Source organism: Budorcas taxicolor, chromosome 3 (assembly GCF_023091745.1).
Source record: "Budorcas taxicolor isolate Tak-1 chromosome 3, Takin1.1, whole genome shotgun sequence".
NCBI lineage: Eukaryota > Metazoa > Chordata > Mammalia > Artiodactyla > Bovidae > Budorcas > Budorcas taxicolor.
This window is the reverse complement of record NC_068912.1, coordinates 112,379,706-112,401,093: the sequence shown is the minus strand read 5'-3', so window position 1 is coordinate 112,401,093 and position 21,388 is coordinate 112,379,706. Positions and strand designations below refer to the sequence as shown.

Sequence of the window (21,388 nt, the reverse complement as noted above, 5' to 3'; positions counted from 1 at the left end):
AAACGGAGGCTCTCGGATCACGCGGCTTGTTTAGGGGCAGAGCCAGAGTTCAAATCCAGGCCTGTCTGCCGCCAGGATCTGTTGCATTTCTGCTTCAGTCCTTTAAAAAAGGGGGTCACGTGATGTCTTTCTGGAAGATCAAGGGGGGAGTAAAACGGGAGACAGGTTTCCACCAGGCAGCCAGGACCCCTGAAGGAAGGGAGCCTTGGAGACTGAAGGGGTCAGTGACGGCATTAGAGAGGAAAGGCAGTAAGCCTGTGGCCAGGAGACAGAGTGAGAACCGGTGGGCCATCGAACCGAACGTGTTAGATGCCCAGTCATGTCCAGCCCCGTGGACTGTGGCCCACCAGGCTTCTCTGTCCATGGGATTCTCCAGGCAAGAATACTGGAGTGGGTTGCCATTCTCTTCTCCAGGGGATCTGCCAGACTCAGGGATCAAACCCAGCTCTCCTGCATTGCAGGCAGATTCTTCACTGTCTGATTCACCAGGGAAGGGAAGAGTTGTACACGACTGAGCACGCGCGCACACACACACACACACACACACACACTAACCAAAAGGAGCCCAAGATGGGCTCTGACATCCAGAGAGCAGTTTGAGTGACCATCTCCGTGACCACACACACACACACACACAGGAGGACCGTCCTTTGACATGGACCATCCTGTCAGTGTGCTCGGGTGATCACTGTGAGTAAATGACGTCTACTTACAGAGACACTGCGGGCGGGGGCGATCCCATGTGCCATCTCCCTGGCAGCTGAGCACCGGGGTGCCCAGGAGGTAGAATCCGTGGGTGCACTGGTAAGACACAGTCGTGCCGTAGCTGAACCTGTGTGGGCCGCTGGCGTGGATCTGACGAATGCTGTTTTCTTGGTGCCCAGGATCCGTACAGTTGATGACTGCAATGGAATAGGATGATTAGATGCAGAGACCTAGACGTGAGGATTTTTTTTTTTTATGCTTTTAAATGGGAATTCAGAAGTCCAAACAGGAATGTATTCCCAGTAGAGCAAAATTTCCAGACCAAGAGAGGCTACACAAAGCAGACCCTGCCTGGGAAGCTGAGCTGGTCCTGAGGCTGCTGTATTCCCCTCAACTTGGCCACCTGGGTAAGGGATTCATCCTTCTGTGTCCAGCTAGACATCACTCCCCTGCAGAAGCCTCCCCACCTCCTCCCAGACTGGTTAACCTCTCCCTCCTTGGTGGTCCTGGCATAAACCTCTATTGCTTGATGGTGTGTCAAACTTCTATCGATATGAATCCCTTGAGGGCAGGAATGCACCCCTTCTGTGAACCCATCCCCAGCACAGTGTGTCTCCCACAGTGCAGCTGTGGAAAGGGGATGGGCTTCTCTAGAAACTATTTTAATCACTTTTATGAGTATTTCAGGGGGAGATCAATTCTCGGGGATCAATTTGACTTTTAAATGCTGAAATGGTTCCAAAGCAGCTTATCAAAATCAGAGTGAGGTTTGAGAGTCATGACAATACTGTTCATAACCCATGATGTGAACTTGGACTTTTGAAACACTTTCCTATCTATTGTTAACCTGAACCTCCTATGAGTTGTATGAGGCAGGCAGGGTCAGTACTTGAAACCTTTGATAAGCTTTTAAAGTGTGAGCTATTTTTAACTTCTGATGACCCTCTCTGAGGCTAAGAGAGGTTGGAGTCACAAAACAGGTAAGCTGCGTTCATTCATTCATGCTATTTACTGTGATATACTGAGTGTCAAGCCTCGTGCTGGGCAGTAAGGACATGACAGAATTTACAGTCTGGAGTGGGGTTTCTCTGCCTTGGCACTGTGGATATTTGGGGCTGATAATTATTTATGGTGGGGGCAGTCCTGCGCATTGTAGGATGTTTAACAGTGTCTCTGGCCTCTGCCCACTAGATGCTAATAGGAACTCTCCAGTTGTGACAACCAAAGACGTCTTTTGACATCTGTCCCTCATTGGAATAGGGGAGCAGGAAAACCACACCCAGTTAAGAACTGCTGGTCTAGAGAGAAAGGGACAAACCAGCAATGATACTGTTTGGTAAGTGCTCTGATGGGGCAGCAAAGAATGCTCTGGAAGCACAAAGCAGAGCCTCTAGCCCAGTGCATGGGGCAGGGCAGGAGAGTCTCCCCAGAAGGAGCAACCTTTAGGCTGGCTCTTGATGACTGGGTAGAAGTCACCTGGACAAAGAAATGGTGGGAGGGGACAGAGAAGAATGCATTTGAGGAAGCTGTGTCTGGTGCCCTGAGGGGCTTACAGGCACAGAGCACCTGTGAGGAAACAAAAGAGGCTCAGTGTGGCTGGGACCCAAGGCAGAGGTGAGGCTGGGGGCCACGCAAGTGGAGAAGAATGAGGCTGGATCAGAGGCGGACACGACTGGGTGACTGAACTGAACTGAACTGAACTGGATCAGAAGCTGGGCCAGGTTCCATGGGCCCGTAAACCAGCCAAGGAGACTATTATTATCCTAAGGGCAGTGAGAAGTCTTGGGAGGTGTTTCAAACAGGGAGTGACTTGATCAGATTTGTGTTTTAGGCAGAACATTCCATCAGGAGAATGAGCTGGGGTTGGGGTGGGGAGCAGGACCAGGGGCCACGATTTCTAAGATTTTACCCCAGTCTTCTGTTTTCCAAGACCGGCTCTTGAGCACAGCCCCCTGGGAAGGGGCTGGGGTTTGGGGAGCTGAAGTTACAGGACAGAACATGTCTGGGAGAGAGAGCACAGTTTTTGAGGAGAGGGGATCATGGGATAACCATAGCCCAAAGCATCAGTCTCAACGCCTTCCTCCCTGGAGAGGTGATGGAAGCGGGGCACAACACAAGGTCATGGCAATTTCCCCTGCACTCCCTGGATTCTCCTCTCATTCACAATGGCACCTTGAAGTGTTGAGGAGAATGTTATTTTAAGGTTAGCTGTGAATGTATCTTGATTGATTCTAAAGCATCATTTGAAAAATTTGGTCCTTTAATATCAACTACAAATAAATTGTGACACATTGCACAGCCAATCGCCATGCACCCTCAACACTGGAGGAGGAGCCATCAACCTAGGGAGTCTAAGCCCTCACCCCTTACAGCTGTGAAGACTTGATCAGCCTCCACACCAGGGCAGGGGTTGCTCCTGTTCAGCCAGAATGACCCTCCACTCAAATCTCAGCGAGCTTACCAGGCCCCTCGTGGGCAGAGGCAGACGGCCCCAAGGCCCCTCGTCGCTGGGTGTGTGCACGTGTGCTTTGTTGCTAAGTTGTGTCCAATCTGGACTACAGCCCACTGGGCTCCTCTGTCCATGGAATTCTCCAGACAAGAATGCTGGAGTGGGTTGCCATTTCCTCCTCCAGGGAATCTTCCAGACCCAAAGATAGAACGCTCATTTCCCTCATCTCCTGCATTGGCAGGCAGATTCTTTACCACTGAGCCCCCTGGGAAGCCCTTCATTGCTGCGAGAAGCCTGTAAAAGCTTCAGGAGCTATTTCCTAAAGTCTGGGTGGGACTGGAATATCCTCCATGTTGGGTCTGCCTCTTGAGTCTTTAGTTTCTTCTCTTCTCCTCCTCTTCATCCCAACCCCTAGATTCTGCTTTTTATGTCTCATTTCAACCCTTCCTTTTTTTCTTTCATTAAGAATGGGGCTCTATATGATAATGATGAATTATCGGTTCTATGAAATGTAAACAAAAGACTGCTTTCCATTTCTGTTTTGAAAGATGAAACTTCCTTCGCTTTCTTTCTATAACCAGTGAAGAATTTTAACATGGCTCTATCTTGGGGGAGAGAAATGCTCCATCTGTGACCCTTCTCTGCCCCAAGTCTTCCCTATTTGAGTCAACGCAGCACCAGGAAAGAGTTCCCTGACTTCCGCTCGTGGGTCACAGACACAGGTGGCAGCGGGACTGGGGGTGGGGGGTTCGGAGGGAGGAAGGGTGGCTCACTTCGACAGGTGGGCAGCACGTCGCTCCACTGCCCACTGGCCAGGCACTGGGATCGAGCAGCCCCCTCAGCCACATAGCCAGGGTTGCAAACAAACTTGACCACGTCGTTGAGGTTGAACTGGTTGCCCTGGGTGAGGCCGTTGATTGGGTTGCCTGGGTGTCCACAGGTAATTGCTGCAATCGAAACAGACTAGAGGTCAGCCCTCCTGTTGTTCCCCAACCCCAGTCTGCCCTGTCCTCACCTGACCTCTCTCATGCCCAGCAGCGAAGCACAGAGCTAGGTCTGACTTTAGTTTCTTTTGCTACACAACTCAGTTTTCATGACGTTAGCATGGGGACAGTCCCTTTTCCTTGAAGGTGTGTCCACAGTGTGGACCGCTTGAGAGAAGTTGTTTGAGGACCATAGGGCATTAGGGCGTATCATCCTTCTCCTTCGCCCAGGCAGCTGGTCCTGCCTCAGTTCCTCTCCCCGATCCCTTCAGCTACTCATCTCCATTCTTTGCCAGATACCCTGGCGACTACCCTTCCGAAGAGTCAGACTAGCCTAAGTCTTGATGGAGCCAGAGTCAGTACAAACCACGCCTGTGCGGAGGGACTGGTCACCCCGACAGACCAGCGGGCATCGGAGTTCTTCGGAGGGCACAGTCCCTCCCCTACTCCTTCCGTGTAAAGGGAGTTCAGCTCGTGGGCTTCCTGGCCTTTTCCTGTGCTCTCTTCTCTATCCTGCCTGGGGTAACCGGAAGTGACCCCTCTGCAGTTTGGGAAGGACGAAGGCTCAGCCCTGCCTTCCTCCTCTTGAGAAGGGCAGCCTGCAGGCAGCGAGGCTCCCCGCAAGCCTCCAGCAGAGGCAGGTTCTCCCCTGCCTTCCCTCCCCCTACAACGGAGTCACGCCCAACCCAGGGCAGTGCTGCTCTGACTGTGAGAATCCACCCCTCCTGGGGTTTATTTAGCAAGTTCCGTTTGGCTCTCACTTTAAGCTACGGCTCCAACTGAGACTTTATCAGGAATGAGGGTGGTATTCTGGTGTCCACACATGACTCTGTTTCATTGTGTAACTGGTTCAGCCCTAGGCAGGGAAGGGGGAGAACGCTTGGTGCTTACAGAGCTCAGGCTCACCTCCTCTTCTCAGGAGTGGAGTTCACTCCACCAGCGGTACTGGTCTCTTCGACTTTTCTTTAATGTACTAAACAATGTCCTGCCCCAGAGCCTTTGGACTAGCTTCCTCTTGGCTGAAACAGTCCTTGGCCTCTGCCCTCATATCCTCAGGTCTCCCCTCAAATGCCACCATAGCAGTGAGGCCTGCCATTACAACCAGATAAACGGCCATCCAGCACCGCCAAACCTTCCTGCCCTGCTTGCTTTTCCATACAGCAATCGCCCACTCTGAGCGCACTTCTTTATTCATTGCTAGTCTTTCTCCACCTGAATAGAAGCTCTCTGGGGCAGGGACTCTGTCCCCCTCCTTGCTGTATCTTCTGTGTCTGGACCGGTGCCTGACATATAGGAAGTTGTTCAGTTGCTAAGTTGTGTCCAGCTCTTTCGTGAACCCATGGACTGTAGTTGGCCAGGCTCCAACTACATGGGATTTCCCACGTAAGAATATTGCAAGAAGTCCATGGGATTTCCCAGGCAAGAATATTGGAGCGGGTTGCCATTTCATTCTCCAGGAGATCTTCCAGACTCAGGGATTGAACCTGTGTCTCCCACATTGGCAGGTGGATTCTTTACTGCTGAGCCACCAGGGACATGCAGGAAGACCTTGATAAGTAATTCCAAAGTGAAAAAAAAAATGGCAGCGTGAACTAACAAATGAGTGTCATGAACGGATAGAGGCCTGGCTTTTGCTCTGTTCCTGAGTCCTTGGTTCTATTTACTATCTGCTCGGTACCTAGTCTCTTTGGGTGGAAATCTGACTTGATGCTTTTGAGGCCTCTCCCTTGTGAGAGGCTGAGGAACCATGAGGAATGCTTTCTTATCCTAACACTTGGATTTATGAGGACCTCACCCCAAACCCAGGGCTTCCCAGGTGGCTTAGTGGTAAAGAATGCTTAGTGCTAATGCAGGAGATGCAGAAGATGTATGTTTGATCCCTGGGTCAGGAAGATCCCCTGGAGGAGGAAATGGCAACCCACTCCAGTATTCTTGCCTGAAAAACCCCAGGGATGGAGGAGCGTGGCAGGCTATAGTTCCTGGGGTCGCAAAGAGTTGGACACAGCTTTGAGACTAAACAACAACATCCCAAACCCAAATGGTATGGATGGAGGTCAGGGAACAAGAATAAGTAGGATCCAGATTTTGCTGTGGACACATCTGCTGTCTCTCTGGGCCAGTTCTCTTTTATAGATCTCAACAGAAGTATCCTTGACTCTAGCAGAGAGAGCTGGGCAGAGCAGAAGACAGGCTGTTAATGGGCTACAGGGGTTCTGGACAGCCTGGCGTGGTGGGGTGAGAATGGATGAGGAGGCTAGCAGACCAGATTTACAACTCAGCTGTGTCCTTTCCTTATTTTGGACACCTCACTCTGAGCCTCAGTTCCTATATCTGTAAAGTAAGAATTTCAATATGCATTGAACAGGGTTGCTTTGAAAACAGACCCATACTTTTGCTCTTCATTAAATATTTACTGGATGCCTTCTAAGTGCAAGGCACACTGCTATGCATACTGATGAAACGCGAGGAGCTCAGGAGCTCATTTCTCAGCCTATCAGGAGAGCAGACAGGGGTGCAGACTGTCACATCACTGTGGCTGGTGCTGAAGCAGGCTTCTGGGATGGGCACCTACCCTCCACCCGGGAGGGAGTGGTTAAGGAGGGTCCCCAGAGAATGTGGCATACCCTCAGCTGGGTCTCAAGGCTGAGCAGGATTTTCCAAGTCAGTGAAGTGGTGAGAGAGTGGAGGGAAGCTTCAGAGGGCCTGTGAATGCCCTGAAATTATGTGCAAAATATGGGGTGTTTCTGATCAGCTTGGGAGAAGATGCATTGTTCCCACCAGACTTACAAAGGGTCACGATCCACCTCCCCAAAGGCTAAAATACCTTTGTATAAAGGTGTTTAATAACTTTGTATAAAGTTAGAGGAGAGGGCTGAGGGCTAAACCTTTGGGAGTAGTAACAGCTTTTGAATTGCAGATTGACCGAAATGCCAGCACAGGACATAGAGGGGTGGTCAGCAAAATTCACAGGAGGTGGGAGTATCACAGGCCTATGGGGACAGTTCATGACTTATCAGATGTCCCAGGGAGCTCTGTTTCTCTGGAGAGCTCTGATGGACTCAGACACAAGGGGAGAAGGGGAATACACCGATGGGAAAGAGAGGAGGGGTCCTGCTGGCCTGGGGCTCTTAACTAGACCTTGAACACATGTGCCAGCAGACCCAAATTTCCTGAGGGCCAAGATCGTGGTACATTTAACTCATCTTTATGCACAACACCATACAAGCACCTTGCACAAAGTAGGTGCTAAGGAAAGGTTTGCTGGATTTGATCTTATAGGCTGAGGTAAATTAACAGAAAAGGAAGGTGCGCAGTTCAGAGGAGAGAACTGAAAACAGACTAAGCTCACGAAGAAGGCAGAAGGGAAGGTGATCCAGAGACTCATGGAGTGATTAGCCTTGGGCTTGGAGAGACTTCTCGATAGGAGGTAAGGGTCAAGGGTGAAGGTAGAGAAGGACAGATGGACATGTGGGAGGGGAAGCAGGAAGCGGAAGGCGTTATTGTCTGATGGCTTCTGTTCTCTCTGCACAGTAGAAAGTGAGATTATATCATTAGCTAAGAATTATTGGGGTCTATATGCTTTATTGCGCTTAATCCTTACAACCCCGTGAGGTAGGCACCATCATTATCTTTTCAGGAAAAAAGAGGTTCAGAGGGGTCTGGGGACTTGTCCAAGGGGCACAGTTTCTAAGTGACCCAGCTGAGTTCTGAACCTGGCTTCTCTGCTTTCAGGCCATCCTCACTATGTGTTTTAACTATCTGCTGAAAATATAGCAGATGTGTCTCTGAGTAGGTAGGCTATGGGTCTTCGGGAAGTAGGTGAGATTATGAAACAGCTGTGTGGGCAATAGACAAGGTCGCTGACTGAGGAAGTGGAGACAGGCAGCTGGAAAGTTCCGAGTCTAGCTGACATTGTAAAGCTTGAATTCATAGGTGATGGCATCTAACATGGTACCCGCCACCGAGCAATTGCTTGTAAATGTCCTGTTATTCTTGCCTTCCTACCCCAGGTACTTCTTAAATCTCTGTGCTTCAGGAGAGAATGGAGCTTGGTACAAAAGATCCTGGATTCAGCGATGTAGCAGGGCGGCGGTACGTCGCCCACCACACCACCATCACGGGCCTCTTCACAACAGCAACAGCAGCATCTGACCAGTTCACTGCATTCTCTCATTTAATACTCGCAGTAGTCTCTGAGGTACCTGCTTTTCATAAGTTAGGAAACAGACCTAGTGAGGTAAGCTACCTCATCTAACACCACACAGCAACAGGCTATGTTGTGGTAGACCTGGAACTGAACCCAGGCAAGCTAGGTCTGGGGTGCAAGTGTCCACCTGCTTGACTCTGCTGCCTTTCTGTATGGACCAGGCATAAAATTAAGTATCTTAGGTTCGGCAGACATCTTCCATGAATTCAGAATCCAGCATTCTCTGTTACTTGTAACTCAAACCTTTTCACATGTGTAATGTGCCAATTTCTTGAAGGCATCTGAATTTTCATTTCCTGGATAAAACCAAATATATTTTGTTTAGAGACATCTACAAGACTGACTAAATGTGATAGGTCTTGCTTTCTGTAAACCTAGTACTTAAGAAGCTATTAAGACTAATTTTCATGCATTGTTTATTAAGTCCCACTATTTCACTATTCCATCTCATATAGGGAAAGCCAAGTGAAGAAGAATGAAAAACAAAAGCCTGCCTTACAAAAATTAAGACCAAAACACTGTACTTTACATAAAGGCTCACTTTATGGAACTTTAGAAAGTGAAAAATTTTCCAAATTACTTGCAGGCTAATTAGAATAACAGTGGCCATCTAAATCCAAAAATGCAGGCTAATAAGAAGAAATAAAACCGTAGAGAGCCCAGGCCCGCAGCATAACTAGAAGACAGAAAATGCTATAAACTTTAAATTACACGTAAGTAGAAAAACAAGCACTAAACCTCGGCAGAACTATTTCTCATGCTTCTGTTGCAAGGCTTAGCAGAGAGCAAGGCTGTGTGGAAAGGAGATGAGAGAAGCAGGGGAATACTGATCCAGAGTCACTGCTAGAAAGAGAAAGCCCATCTTACAGGTGAACATATTGAAAAATGACCCTGGTATGTCAGTGCACCAACTATAGGAAAGAACATAAAGGTTTACAACCTTTTCTGAATACCAATACCAAAAGAAATGAAAAACAGAGCCAAGCAAAGAAAACACGTCATACAGAGAAAAAATATTGTGTGTATTATATTTTATACATAATAATTAAACAAAATTAAAACTAAACATATAAATAATAATATATGTGAATGAATTTGACTAACCTATTAAGAGAAAAGGATTTTCAAATGGACTCAGAAGGCAAGGTCCAACTCTATGATATATACGAGAGGCCCATCTAATTTGAATGATTCAGAAAGGCTAAAATAAAGTGATGGTTAAAGGCATACCAGGCAAATGGGAGAAGGATGAAAGTAGAGCGTGTAAGCCTAATGGTATTAGGTACAGTACAGTTCAAGCTAGAAAATATTAAAGTGATAATGAAGACATTTTAAAAGGCTGAAACCACAATTTTCAATGTAGATATAACAGTTATGAATATCTATGTGCCAAGTAACATGGCAATTATCCTTATGTAACACAAACTATGGGAAATACAAGGAAAAGTAAATAGAAGGACACTAATATGAAGCCAGGCTTCAACAGTATGTGAACTGTGGCTTCAACAGTACGTGAACTGTGAACTTCCAGATGTTTAAGCTGGATTTAGAAAAGGCAGAGGAACCAGAGATCAAATTGCCAACATCTGTTGGATCATCGAAAAAGCAAGAGAGTTCCAGAAAAACATACACTTCTGCTTTATTAACTATGCCAAAGCTACTGTGTGGATCACAACAAACTGGAAAATTCTGAAAGAAATGGGAATACCAGACCACCTTACTGCCTTCTGAGAAATCTGTATGCAGGTCAAGAAGCAACAGCTATAACCAGACATGGAACAACAGACTGGTTCCAAATCAGAAAAGGAATACACCATGGAGTATGTGATATTGTCACCCTGCTTATTAAACTTGTATACAGAGTACATCTTGTGAAATGCTGGGCTAGATGAAGCACAAGCTAGGATCAAGACTTCTGGGAGAAATATCAGTAACCTCAGAGATGCAGATGACAACCACCCTTACGGCAGAAAGTGAAGAACTAAAGAGTCTCTTGATGAAAGTGAAAGATGGGAGTGAAAAAGCTGGCTTAAAACTCAATATTCAGAAAACTAAGATCATGGCACCAAGTCCCATCATTCCATGGCAAACAGATGGGGAAACAATGGAAACAGTGACAGACTTTTTTTGGGGGGGGGGGCTCCAAAATCACTGCAGATGGTGACTGCAGCCATGAAACTAAAAGATGCTTGCTCCTAGGAAGAAAAGCTATGACTAACCTAGACAGCATATTAAAAAGGAGAGACATTACTTTGCCAACAAAGGTCCATCTTCAGAGCTACAGTTTTTCCAGTAGTCATGTATGGATATGAGAGCTGAACCATAAAGAAAGCTGAGTGCTGAAGAATTGATGCTTTTGAACTGTGGTGTTGGAGAAGACTCTTGAGAGTCCCTTGGACTGCAAGAAGATCCAACCAGTCCATCCTAAAGGAGATCAGTCCTGAATATTCATCTGAAGGACTGATGCTGAAGCCGAAACTCCAATACTTTGGCCACTCATTGGAAAAGAACCTGATGTTGGGAAAGATTGAAGGCGGGAGGAGAAGGGGATGACAGACGATGAGAGAGGTGGATGGCATTCCTGACGCGATGGGCATGAGTTTGAGCAGGCTCTGGGAGTTGGTGATGGACAGCGAAACCTGGCGTGCTGCAGTCCATGGGGTCACAAAGAGTCAGACACAACTGAGCGACTGAACTGACTGAATAATATGAAACTTTAAAACACACCTCTCAGAACAAAACAGGTCAGGTAGACAAAAAATAAGTAAGCAAACATTAAGACATAAACAACAAAATCAATAAGGCATATCTTATGATTATATATAAAACTTTACACACTAATGCCCTTTTCTCTCAAATGCACATGGAACAGTCACAACAACTGATCAAATATTAGGTCATAAAGGAAGCATCAGTAAAGTCCATGAAGCAGAAATACTGTATACAGTGCAATAAATTAGAAATGAATACCAAAGTAAAAATCAAAACTCCCTTCTATCTGGAAATAAAAACCACACACTTTCATTTAAAGAAACTTCTAAGTGAAAGGGGAAATTAATATCAAAAGGACAGAATTTCTGATACATAATAAAACACTAATTTTTATAATCTGTGTGATATAATCAGAGCAGTGATCAGAAGAAATTTTATAGCCTTGAATACTTATATCTATAATAGTCAATAAAAATAAAAGACTGAAAATAAATGAATGAGATTTCTAATTCACAAGCAAAAAAGTGAACCAAAAAGTTAATTGCAAGGAAGAAAATAATAGAGGTGGAAGTAAAAACAATGCAGAAAACTGAAAACATAGACGTTAATGACTGTCTTTGAAAAACATGAACAAAATACAGGAAATTGTCCCGTTAACCTAATAGAGACAATGCAAGGGGAAGTCCATTTTGCACTTGAGCTGGTGACTAGGGAGAGTGGGTACCATACTTACGCACACAGAAAGGGGTCTTGCCCGACCAGTGATGATCCTGCTGGCAGATGCGCACGGACATGCCGATCAGGCGGAAGCCAGCATTGCACTGGTACACCACGCTGCCCCGGTAGCTGAAGTTCTCCCCGTTGACGTGCCCATTGACGATGGGCTCAGGGGTCCCGCAGTGTCCGGCTTTGGTGAGATGTGAGAAGAGAGAGTAAATTGCACGGGAGCATACAGAAAATGAGGTGAGGCTTGGTAGGGGGAGGGGGAGACAGGCATGATGGGGAAAAGGACCACCTATTGTTGTTCCCTCCTCCCCCTACAGTGGCATCCAGGAGTGACTTCAGGAATCCTAGACATGATAGAAAGTGTTGAAGATTGAAAGTGAAAGTTGCTTATTCGTGTCCGACTCTTTGAGACCCCGTGGACTATACAGTCCATGACATTCTCCAGGCCAGAATACTAGAGTATTTTCCCTTTCTCTTCTCCAGGGGATCTTTCCAACCCAGGAATCGAACCCAGGTCTTCCACACTGCAGGCGGATTCTTTACCAGCTGAGCCACAAGAGAAGCCTAAGAATACTGGAGTGGGTAGCCCATCCCTTCTCCAGCGGATCTTCCTGCCCCAGGAATCGAACTGGGGTCTCCTGCATTGCAGGCAGATTCTTTACCAACTGAGCTGATTTGGGAATCCCACATCCCAAGTATGCATACAGCTGATTCACGCTGCTGGACAGCAGAGACCAACACAGTATTGTAAAGCAGTTATACTTCAATTAAAATTTTTTTTAAAGCCCAGAAAAGAGCTGGACGTTAAAAACAAATCCCAAGGTTGCATTCCAAACAGCTAGCCATCTTGAACTTTAGTTGCTGGGTCTGTTCATGGGTGAGAAATGATTGCTCTTATGGCCCTGCCTCTGGGATCACCCCTCTTTTTCTCATCAGCGTTTCTAGAGCATCTGTTATACAGTGGGCACTGTGGCCTACACTAAGGCCCTCAAAGCTTGGTTGTGCTGAAAATGACCAAGGGAGGACAGGTAAATTCATCCTTCTTTCTCCTTGAGTGGCAAGGAACACAGACAATATAAACCTAGGTGAGTTATTTTCAGTAAATGGGATTTGGGTGGAGTATGTTCCTAGTGTTTCCACTAGCATTTGCTCGGTTCTGTGTAGACATAACTCACGACTGTGTCTCTAACAGAGGCCTGAGACAGAGGCAGGGCATTCACTTCACACAGAGCTGTTCACTTCAGAACAGACCGTCCAATCTATGTTGCTGGGTCTGTGTAGCTGGGACCCTCCTTTGGCTTTGCAGGATCCAAGAAAGGAGTAAGAGAAGAGACAACTTTAGAATCTAAGGTTTAGGCAGGGAATGGATTGCCCATGGGAGAAATGGCAACTTTGACTTTTGTAAACCAGGTAAGTCTTTATGCTTTTGTCCTACATTGACATATTTTTGTCATGAAACAAGCTAATGGCAAAAAATACTTATATATTATAATATATAATGCAGCACATATAATATAGTGTTTTTATAAAATATTTATATCTGTAAAATTTGCTGTGTGTGTAGTCGCTCAGTCACATCTGACCCTTTGCGACCCCATGGACTGTAGTCCGCCAGACTCCTCTGTCCGTGGGATTCTCCCAGCAAAAATACTGGAGTGGGTTGCCATTTCCTTCTCCAAAAATTTGCCAATATATAATATAAATGCTATTTTAGATGTGTTGCAGGGATGTGTCTCTGTAAGTTTCCCTGGAGGTAAAGACTGGAACTTCACCCATCTTCACCCACAAGAGCCAAGAAGAAGGGAGCATCTTTTTTGATCAGAATGAAAGCCCCACAAAGGTTTGTCTCATCAGACCTGAAGTTTTCTCATTCTTTTGGATGCTCCAAGGGAAGCTAGTTCAGCATTTTGCTTATGGTAAATAGCATCTGACTCATTTGAAAAGACCCTGATGCTGGGAAACACTGAGGGGAGGAGGAGAAGGGGATGATACAGGATGAGACGGTTGGATGGCATCACTGGCTCAATGGACATGAGTTTGGGTAGACTCTGGGAGGTGGTGATGGACAGGGAGGCCTGGCATGCTGTGGTTCATGGGGTCACAAAGAGTCGGACATGACTGAGTGACTGAACTGAACAGAAATACCCAATAGCTAGAGTTTAGATTAAGCATTTTATAATCAGAGGTAAAATAGTACTGTTCAAAGACTGGGATCCAGCTTTGGAAAGATCTAACTTGTCCTGGAAAGGGAAAAATGGACGAGAGAGGCCCCGGGGTGGTCACTTACCCAGGCAGCGGACTTCGGAGCCACTCCAGAGTCCGTTGGCCATGCACTCGCGCACCCTAGAGCCCACCAGCGTGTACCCGGAGTTGCAGGAGAAGATGGCCGTTGCGCCATAGACAGACAGGGTTCCGATGCGGTGCCCATTGGGCGGGATGGGGAGCTCTCCACAGGAGATGACTGCAAAGACCACAGAACGTCAGGAAGCCAGTCCCGAAAGACGGGACATGTGCTGCTTCTCATTAGCAAGAATAGTGACAAAAGGAAGATGGGTTCAACCTACTCTAATGGGACTCATGACCAGAATACGGGTCACCGTGGTGACTGTCGTGCTATTACACTGCACCCATGATTCTCAACAGGGCTGTCACCAGAAGCACCCCCCCGAGGAGCTTTTAAAATGTCCAGATCTGCGGTGCGCGCCTCGGTGTCCAGGGCGGACGGCGGGCACTCCCCTGTCCTCTCTGCTGAGCCGAGCAGCAGCCTCACAGTCCTGCTCCACAGAGCGCTGCAGACACCACTGGCTGCACTGAGACATAAGCCCCTGCTTGTAATGAAGCTGTCCCATGCCTGTGACCTCTACTTGGTCACAAATACACCGCCGAGTCTGCACTTGGAGGGACAAAGGCCACAGTGTCTTGCATCATGGGTGTTGGGAAGATACCACTCCTCATACCCAGTCTCAAAGATGCCCTTGAGCACTGACAAGTGATGTCCTTCCGTCCCTTCACAAACATTTACTTCCTCTAACACACCCTTCTGACTGAGTAAACAGCATCAGTATATCCCTATGGGTGGGCGCTGTGCTGACCCACTCAGAGCCCCCTTGAGGACTGAAGGGCTTCTTTCTCCAGATTGTAGCTGCTGGCAAACATCCCTTTGGTGTGAGCCCTCTTCAGATGGCCTTGGTTAAAGAGTCCTCACATCCAAGGTCATGCTCTCTTCCTCGGGCAGCTGGAACCCAGAGTTCGGCGAGTGTGGAGGTATAAAGCCCCCCTGCCTTAACTTGTGGCAATTCTGAAGGGCTGCCCAGATTGAGAGCTCTTAGCTGGGTCAGCTGAGGCATCACCATCATCATCAGAGGCCACCTTCTCCATCTTCCCAGTCCTATTTCCTCCCCTCCTCTCCCCTTCCCATTCCTTTCCTCTTCCCCCTTCTCCTACCCTCCCCCTCCCTTCCTCAGAAGGTGATCCCAAGAGCACTGCCTAACAAATCTCCATCTTAGAGTCGCTTCCCAGAGACCGTGACCTCTGAAACTATCTCAAAGAACCAAAGAAAAGCAATGCACAGTGGAGAAGGAGAAATAGGCACCCTTAGGTGGCCTGTCCCTTGCACTCTATTCATTCCTCCCACACACACTTCCATTATAGGTCTCATCACACTTTGGTATCTTTGCTTCTTTATTTATCTGCCTCTCCAGTAGACTCTAAACTCCTGGTGGGCAGGAACCACAAGCTTTTATCCTCATACCTCTATACCAGGTACCATATACTACCCGGCATGAAGGTTGAATAAATGAATTAGTGCATGTTCACCTGGACAGAGGCAGCTTTTTAATAAAACGACAAGAGGCTGAGAAGTGCTTCCTTAAAGGAGTAGGCCTCTCCCCAGCTCCTGGTTCTAGGTGAGTGTTCAAAAAGAGGTTCACTGTAATCCCTGGCTATACCCTACTCTTCCCCCTCCCGAATTCAGCCCATGTTATGAGACAGTTCGAGTTGGAGGCACTGTGCCAGACTTGCCCACCCTTTCCTCCTGGGCTTACTTTGGCAGGTGGGCATAGAGTTGTCGAGGCTCCATTTGCCATTGGCCTGGCAGTGGATGACCCTTTGGCCGGTGTAGTAGTAGCCAGGGTCACAGATGAGCATCAGCTGGGCCTGGAACTGGTACTGCGTCTCGAAGATGAGCCTCCATCGACCGTGTTCCACACTGACGCTGCTGATGTCAGGACAGGTCACAGCTGGGGAGGTATGAAGCGCAAAGCAAGATTCATTCATTAATTGTGGACGACACAGGCAAGAGCCCAGCGTTGGGGACTGTGGGACCATAATGCAGTCATGATGACTCTCAGAACCTTCAGGCCCCAGGCACGTGTGGTCTAGAATGAAGTGAGCTGGGTGGGGAACGTGGCAAGCAACTGGGGTGGCAGATCTGCCAAATTAAAAAAAAATAGGGGGGAGCTGGCACTCTGTTGGTTTTGATTGTGGATGTGAGACTGCAAATTCCAGGTGGTCAGATCTACCTTTTCCAAAGGAAGCTAGAGATAGGATTTTTATGTAAAAGTCTTCTGATTTAAAAATGTTAGAAAGAAATTCAAACTATTAATTTTATTTTTAATCACAGGGTAATTGCAATATTGTGATGGTTTTCACCATACATCAACATGAATTAGCCATAAGGTTACAAAATATTTTTATAAAGCACTGCACAGGCCAAAGAGCCAAACCAGACTGGATAGCCCATTAGGCTGCCCACTGGCCTTCAAATACCTCTGTTGTTTTGGAGAAGGAAATGGCAACCTACTCCAATATTCTTGCCTGGAGAAGTCCATGGACAGAGGAGTCTGGCAGGCTACAGTCCATGGGGTCACAAAGAGACAGACACAACTGAGTGACTGTCACTCACTTGTTCTGTTGTTTTAGAGTCTTGTGATCAAAGGACATTCACGTCGATTTTCTAATACTTTTTCGATCTAAGAGGAAGTGGACCAGTCATCCTGAGGTTCTGTGATGGTTTATGGATACATCTCAGGGAACAGTGGTCTGTCGATGTTTTGAAGCAATTTCAAACGGGAACCCAAATTGGTAGATGGAGATATCCATTTGTCTCAGATCTGAGTCCCAGCCTCTATGGGCATGTTTTTCCTATTTCGCTCAATCCTTGCAGGAATCTTTTCAGCTGCTTACCCAGTCCCTCCACATACCCGCCTCCCCTACCCAAGCACTCACGGACACACTGTGGGGGGACGTTGCGATTGCTCCACAGGCCTGTCTCCAGACACTCTGCTGTGGCTTCAGCACCTGCCTGAAGATGGTAGCCTTCACTGCAGCTGTATACAGCCTTGGTCCCCACTGTGTACTCTTTGCCAAACACCATTCCATTCTTGGGGGCCTCAGGAAGCCCACAGGAAAGAGCTGGCAGAGGAGAAAAATGTCGTGAGCCTGTCTGCTTCAAGATGGTGTTCTGAGAACATAGTTTTATTTTTCCTCTCCCTTGAGGCCCTAGTAGAATGATAGTAAAGAGTAATAAAAGGGAAAAGCCTCATAACAAAGAAGAAAATGGGAAGATCATCAGCAGAGGAGATGGAAAAAGAAACTTTGGAAGATGAAATCCAGATAGAAACGTGTCAGTGGATTAAACGGAGTTGAGAAACTGCAGCACAACATATATACAGGAGGGAGCTATGACGTGAGACCAATTCTCCATCCCTTCACACAAATACAGTGGAGAGGCAGCCAGGCAGCCATTTCCCAAACTAAATAGAGATGGTTTTAAACTGACTTAAGAAAAAAAAAAAGGAAGGAAGGAAGAAAATAAAAAGAAAAGAATCCCTTTGAGAGAATTGGGGATGCTCAAGTAGGAGCAGGTATCCCAGAGTAAGCCCTTTTAATTCTTAGGTATTAAGGCTCCCACCCTCAAGGCTGACCCTCTGCCTGCGTATCTCTGCCATATACTCAGTTTGATAGGGACAGAGTAAAGAGACATTGACTATGCTAAAGCCTTTGACTGTGTGGATCACAACAAACTGTGGAAAATTCTTAAAGAGACAGGAATACCAGACCACCTCACCTGCTCCTGAGAAACCTACATGCGGGTCAAGAAGCAACAGTTAGAACCAGACATGGAACAATGGACTGTTTCAAAATTGGGAAAGGAATATGACAAGGCTCATATAGCCTATGACAAGGTATATTGTTACCCTACTTAATTAACTTATGTGCAGAGTATATCATGTGAAACGCTAGGCTGGATGACTCACAAGCTAGGATCAAGATTCCTGGGAGAAATATAAACAACCTCAGATATGCAGATGACACTACTTTAATGACAGAAAACAAAGAGGAACTAGAAGCCTCTTGATGAGGGTGAAAGAGAAGAGTGAAAAAACAGGCTTAAAACTCAACGTTCAAAATACTAAGATCATGGCATCTGGTCCCATCAACTCAATGGCAAATAGATGGGGGGAAAGTGGAAGCAGTGATAGATTTTGTTTCTTTATTTTCTGCAGACAGTGATTGTAGCCATGAAATTAAAAGACGATTGCTCCTTGGGAGAAAAGCTATGACAGACACAGAGTATTGAAAAGTAGAAACCTTACTTTGCTGACAAAGGTCTATAGAGTCAAAGCTATGGTTTTTCCAGTATTGTGTATGGATTGAGAGTTGGACCATAAAAAAGGCTCCGTACCGAAGATTCGATACTTTCAAATTGTGGCACTGGAGAAGACTCTTGAGAGTCCCTAGGACTGCAAGGAGATTAAACCAGTCAATCCTAAAGGAAATCAACCCTGAATATTCATTGGAAGGACTGATGCTTAAGCTGAAACTCCTATACTTTGGCCACCTGATGTGAAGAGCCAACTTACTGTGAAGACCCTGAGGCTGAGAATGATTGAGGACAGAAGGAAAAGGGGGCAACAGAGGATAAGATGGTTAGATGGCATCACCAACTGAATGGACCCGAGACTGAGTAAACTCCGGGAGATGGTGAAGGACAGGGAAGCCTGGCGTGCTGCAGTCCATGGGGTTGCAAAGAGTCAGACATGACTTAGCGACGGAACAACACCAGCAAAAGGGACTAAGTAGGTGATTAAATAGTTAATCCCACTAGAGGACTGTAAGTAAAGAAAAACACATGGGAGGCTCCTGTAAGTTAGTGATCATTCGAGAAAGCAGGTTTGCTTATCCACAAAACCAAGTGGGCTTGCTTAGCGAGAAAACCATGCAACAGAAACGTAGAGCATGCCCCCAAACAATAAAACTGGAGGCATGAGACCCACATCCTGCCCAGTGAGCTCAGTGAGTTAATGATTCCAAGGCCATGCTCCTCTGGGCACACTAAAACAAAAATATAAGGAAAAGGTGGCAGTATACTACAGCCTGAGATGATTTACCATTTTTAGTATAGATGAGTGCCTTTTTGCTCCTTTCCATTGTGCCATGACAGTCCCAGCTTGACCATGTAAGGACGAAAAAACTCCCCTGCTCACCATGGAGGAAGAGCTGATGATGGAAACGTGACATCTACTCAAGAATGAGGAAGAAGGTGATCTTCTCCCCCTCCCCACTTTCCCTTTCATTATAAAACTGTAGCCCACTAAGTTCTTGGGGCATGGCATCCTCTCACCTGCCTGCTTGTAAGCCTCACAAGCGTGCTATTCTAATAAGTCACTTCTTATCTATCACTTTGCCTCTCGCCAAATTCTTTCTGCAGAGACATGAAGAATCAGAGCTCCTTGGAGCCCCTATGAAATGCCACCTCAGTTCAGTTCAGTTCAGTCGCTCAGTCGTGTCCGACTCTTTGCGACCCCATGAATCGCAGTACACCAGGCCTCCCTGTCCATCACCAACTCCCAGAGTTCACTCAGACTCACGTCCATCGAGTCCGTGATGCCATCCAGCCATCTCATCCTCGGTCGTCCTCTTCTCCTCCTGCCCCCAGTCCCTCCCAGCATCAGAGTCTTTTCCAATGTGGCCAAAGTACTACCTAGTGGTTTCAAATTCAACTTCTTATTCCTGGGAGAGACCTAGTGGGCAAGGATGGCTGTATATAATAATAACAAAGGTAACTCACATCTTTGTCTGGAAAAATCAACCTTGCCTTTAAAATATGAGCAAAGATCACTATACGTATGAAGAAAACCAGCAGCGTGAAAGAGATAAACAAAGATAAGATTAAAAATAGAAAAGTCTCCTTTAGGAAAAAGAGCTAACTCAGGTAACAGAAGACTTCTAGTCTGTAAACCCCTGATTAGCAGGATCAGATGCTCTAGAGGGAGCTCAGGATGGAGACCAATGGGCTGCCGCCTCAGCCACTGAGGCCTCCCCAGCAGTGCACCATGAGGGGATCCCTGATGGGAAAGAACAGGATGCTGGCCCTAGACAGCTACTGAGAAAGTCAAGGTGACATATAATAACATGAGAAGAGTGCTTTGAAAAGAGAACAAGCTGAAAGTAAGCAAGGAAGGGCCCTTTTAAGTTAAAAACACCATCAACAAAATAAGCATTATAAAGGAGTGGCAAGTGAAGACAAAGATATGGCTGCCTGGCATATCTGGAAACACAGGATGTTGCGGCCATCAAGTCATCCACTCCTCCACCACTACAGTCACCCCCAGGGGTGGGCTCTGAGGACACTCCTGATGGGAGACAAATAGGCTGACCTCTCTGCCCCTGCAGCCACGCCAGCGGTTCACCCTGAGGGGATTCAGGATGGGAAAGAAGAGGACGCTGGCCCTAGATAGCTAAGGTGCATTATCAAAGGAATGATTTCAATGAGCCCTGACTTCTGCATCTTCCCTTATATAGAAGGGCTTCCTCCACCTGCCAACGCAGGAGACACAAGAGGCAGGTGCAATCCCTGGGTCAGGAAGATACCCTGGAATAGGAAATGGCAACCCATTCTGGTATTCTTGCTTGGAAAATTCCATGGACAGAGGAGTCTGGCAGGCTACAGTCCACGGGTCACAAAGAGTCAGACGCAACTGAGCATGAGCATACATAAAAGAACGCTAAACTTATTAACCTGGGGTGCTTGGTTTTCTTTAATTAACAGTAATCTTTTGATGTTCTGACTACCTGGTTTTTATTGCAAAAACTCATATATTTCCTGGCTCCTCCCTTGCCTCTTCAGAACAGTCCCTCAGAGCTATCTGAAAGGCTGTCTTCTGAGCTTAAGTCTGCCGTATAAAACATAATTCTCAACTTTCAGGTTGTGAAATAAAATTCATATTTTATGACCAGAAAAATGTAAAAATATTCTCAGCCCTCTGGCTTCCTCTCTCCCTCCCCATCAGTGTGCATAGTGATATGCCTTATGCATCAATGAAACCTCCCCCACTGCTCAATAAAGAGCAACATTCTCCTAGCATCAACAAGTTGTTGTTGTTCAGGCACTAAATCCTGTCCTACTCTTTGTAACCCCATGGACTGCAGCACGCCAGGCTTCCTTGTCCTTCATTATCTCCTGGAGTTTGCTCAGATTCATGTCCATTGAGTCGGTGATGCTATCTCATCATCTCATCCTCTGCTGCCCCCTTCTCCTTTCGCCTTCAATCTTTCCCAGTATCAGTGTCTTTCCTAATGAGTTGGCTCTTCGTATCAGGTGGC

General features: G+C 46.8%; 1 protein-coding gene across 1 annotated transcript in view; it reads right to left on the bottom strand.

Annotated features, from left to right (window-relative positions):
- The window catches only part of CSMD2 (CUB and Sushi multiple domains 2), a 678,376-nt gene that overhangs the window by 40,754 nt on the left and 616,234 nt on the right, over positions 1–21,388 (bottom strand). The window contains exons 50-55 of the mRNA XM_052636874.1: positions 17,009–17,194; positions 15,826–16,020; positions 14,070–14,243; positions 11,790–11,963; positions 3,928–4,101; positions 714–902 (exon numbers count right to left, since the gene is read on the bottom strand). Of these exons, the coding sequence (XP_052492834.1) occupies positions 714–902; positions 3,928–4,101; positions 11,790–11,963; positions 14,070–14,243; positions 15,826–16,020; positions 17,009–17,194 (1,092 nt within the window). The remainder of the gene's footprint in view (positions 1–713; positions 903–3,927; positions 4,102–11,789; positions 11,964–14,069; positions 14,244–15,825; positions 16,021–17,008; positions 17,195–21,388) is intronic.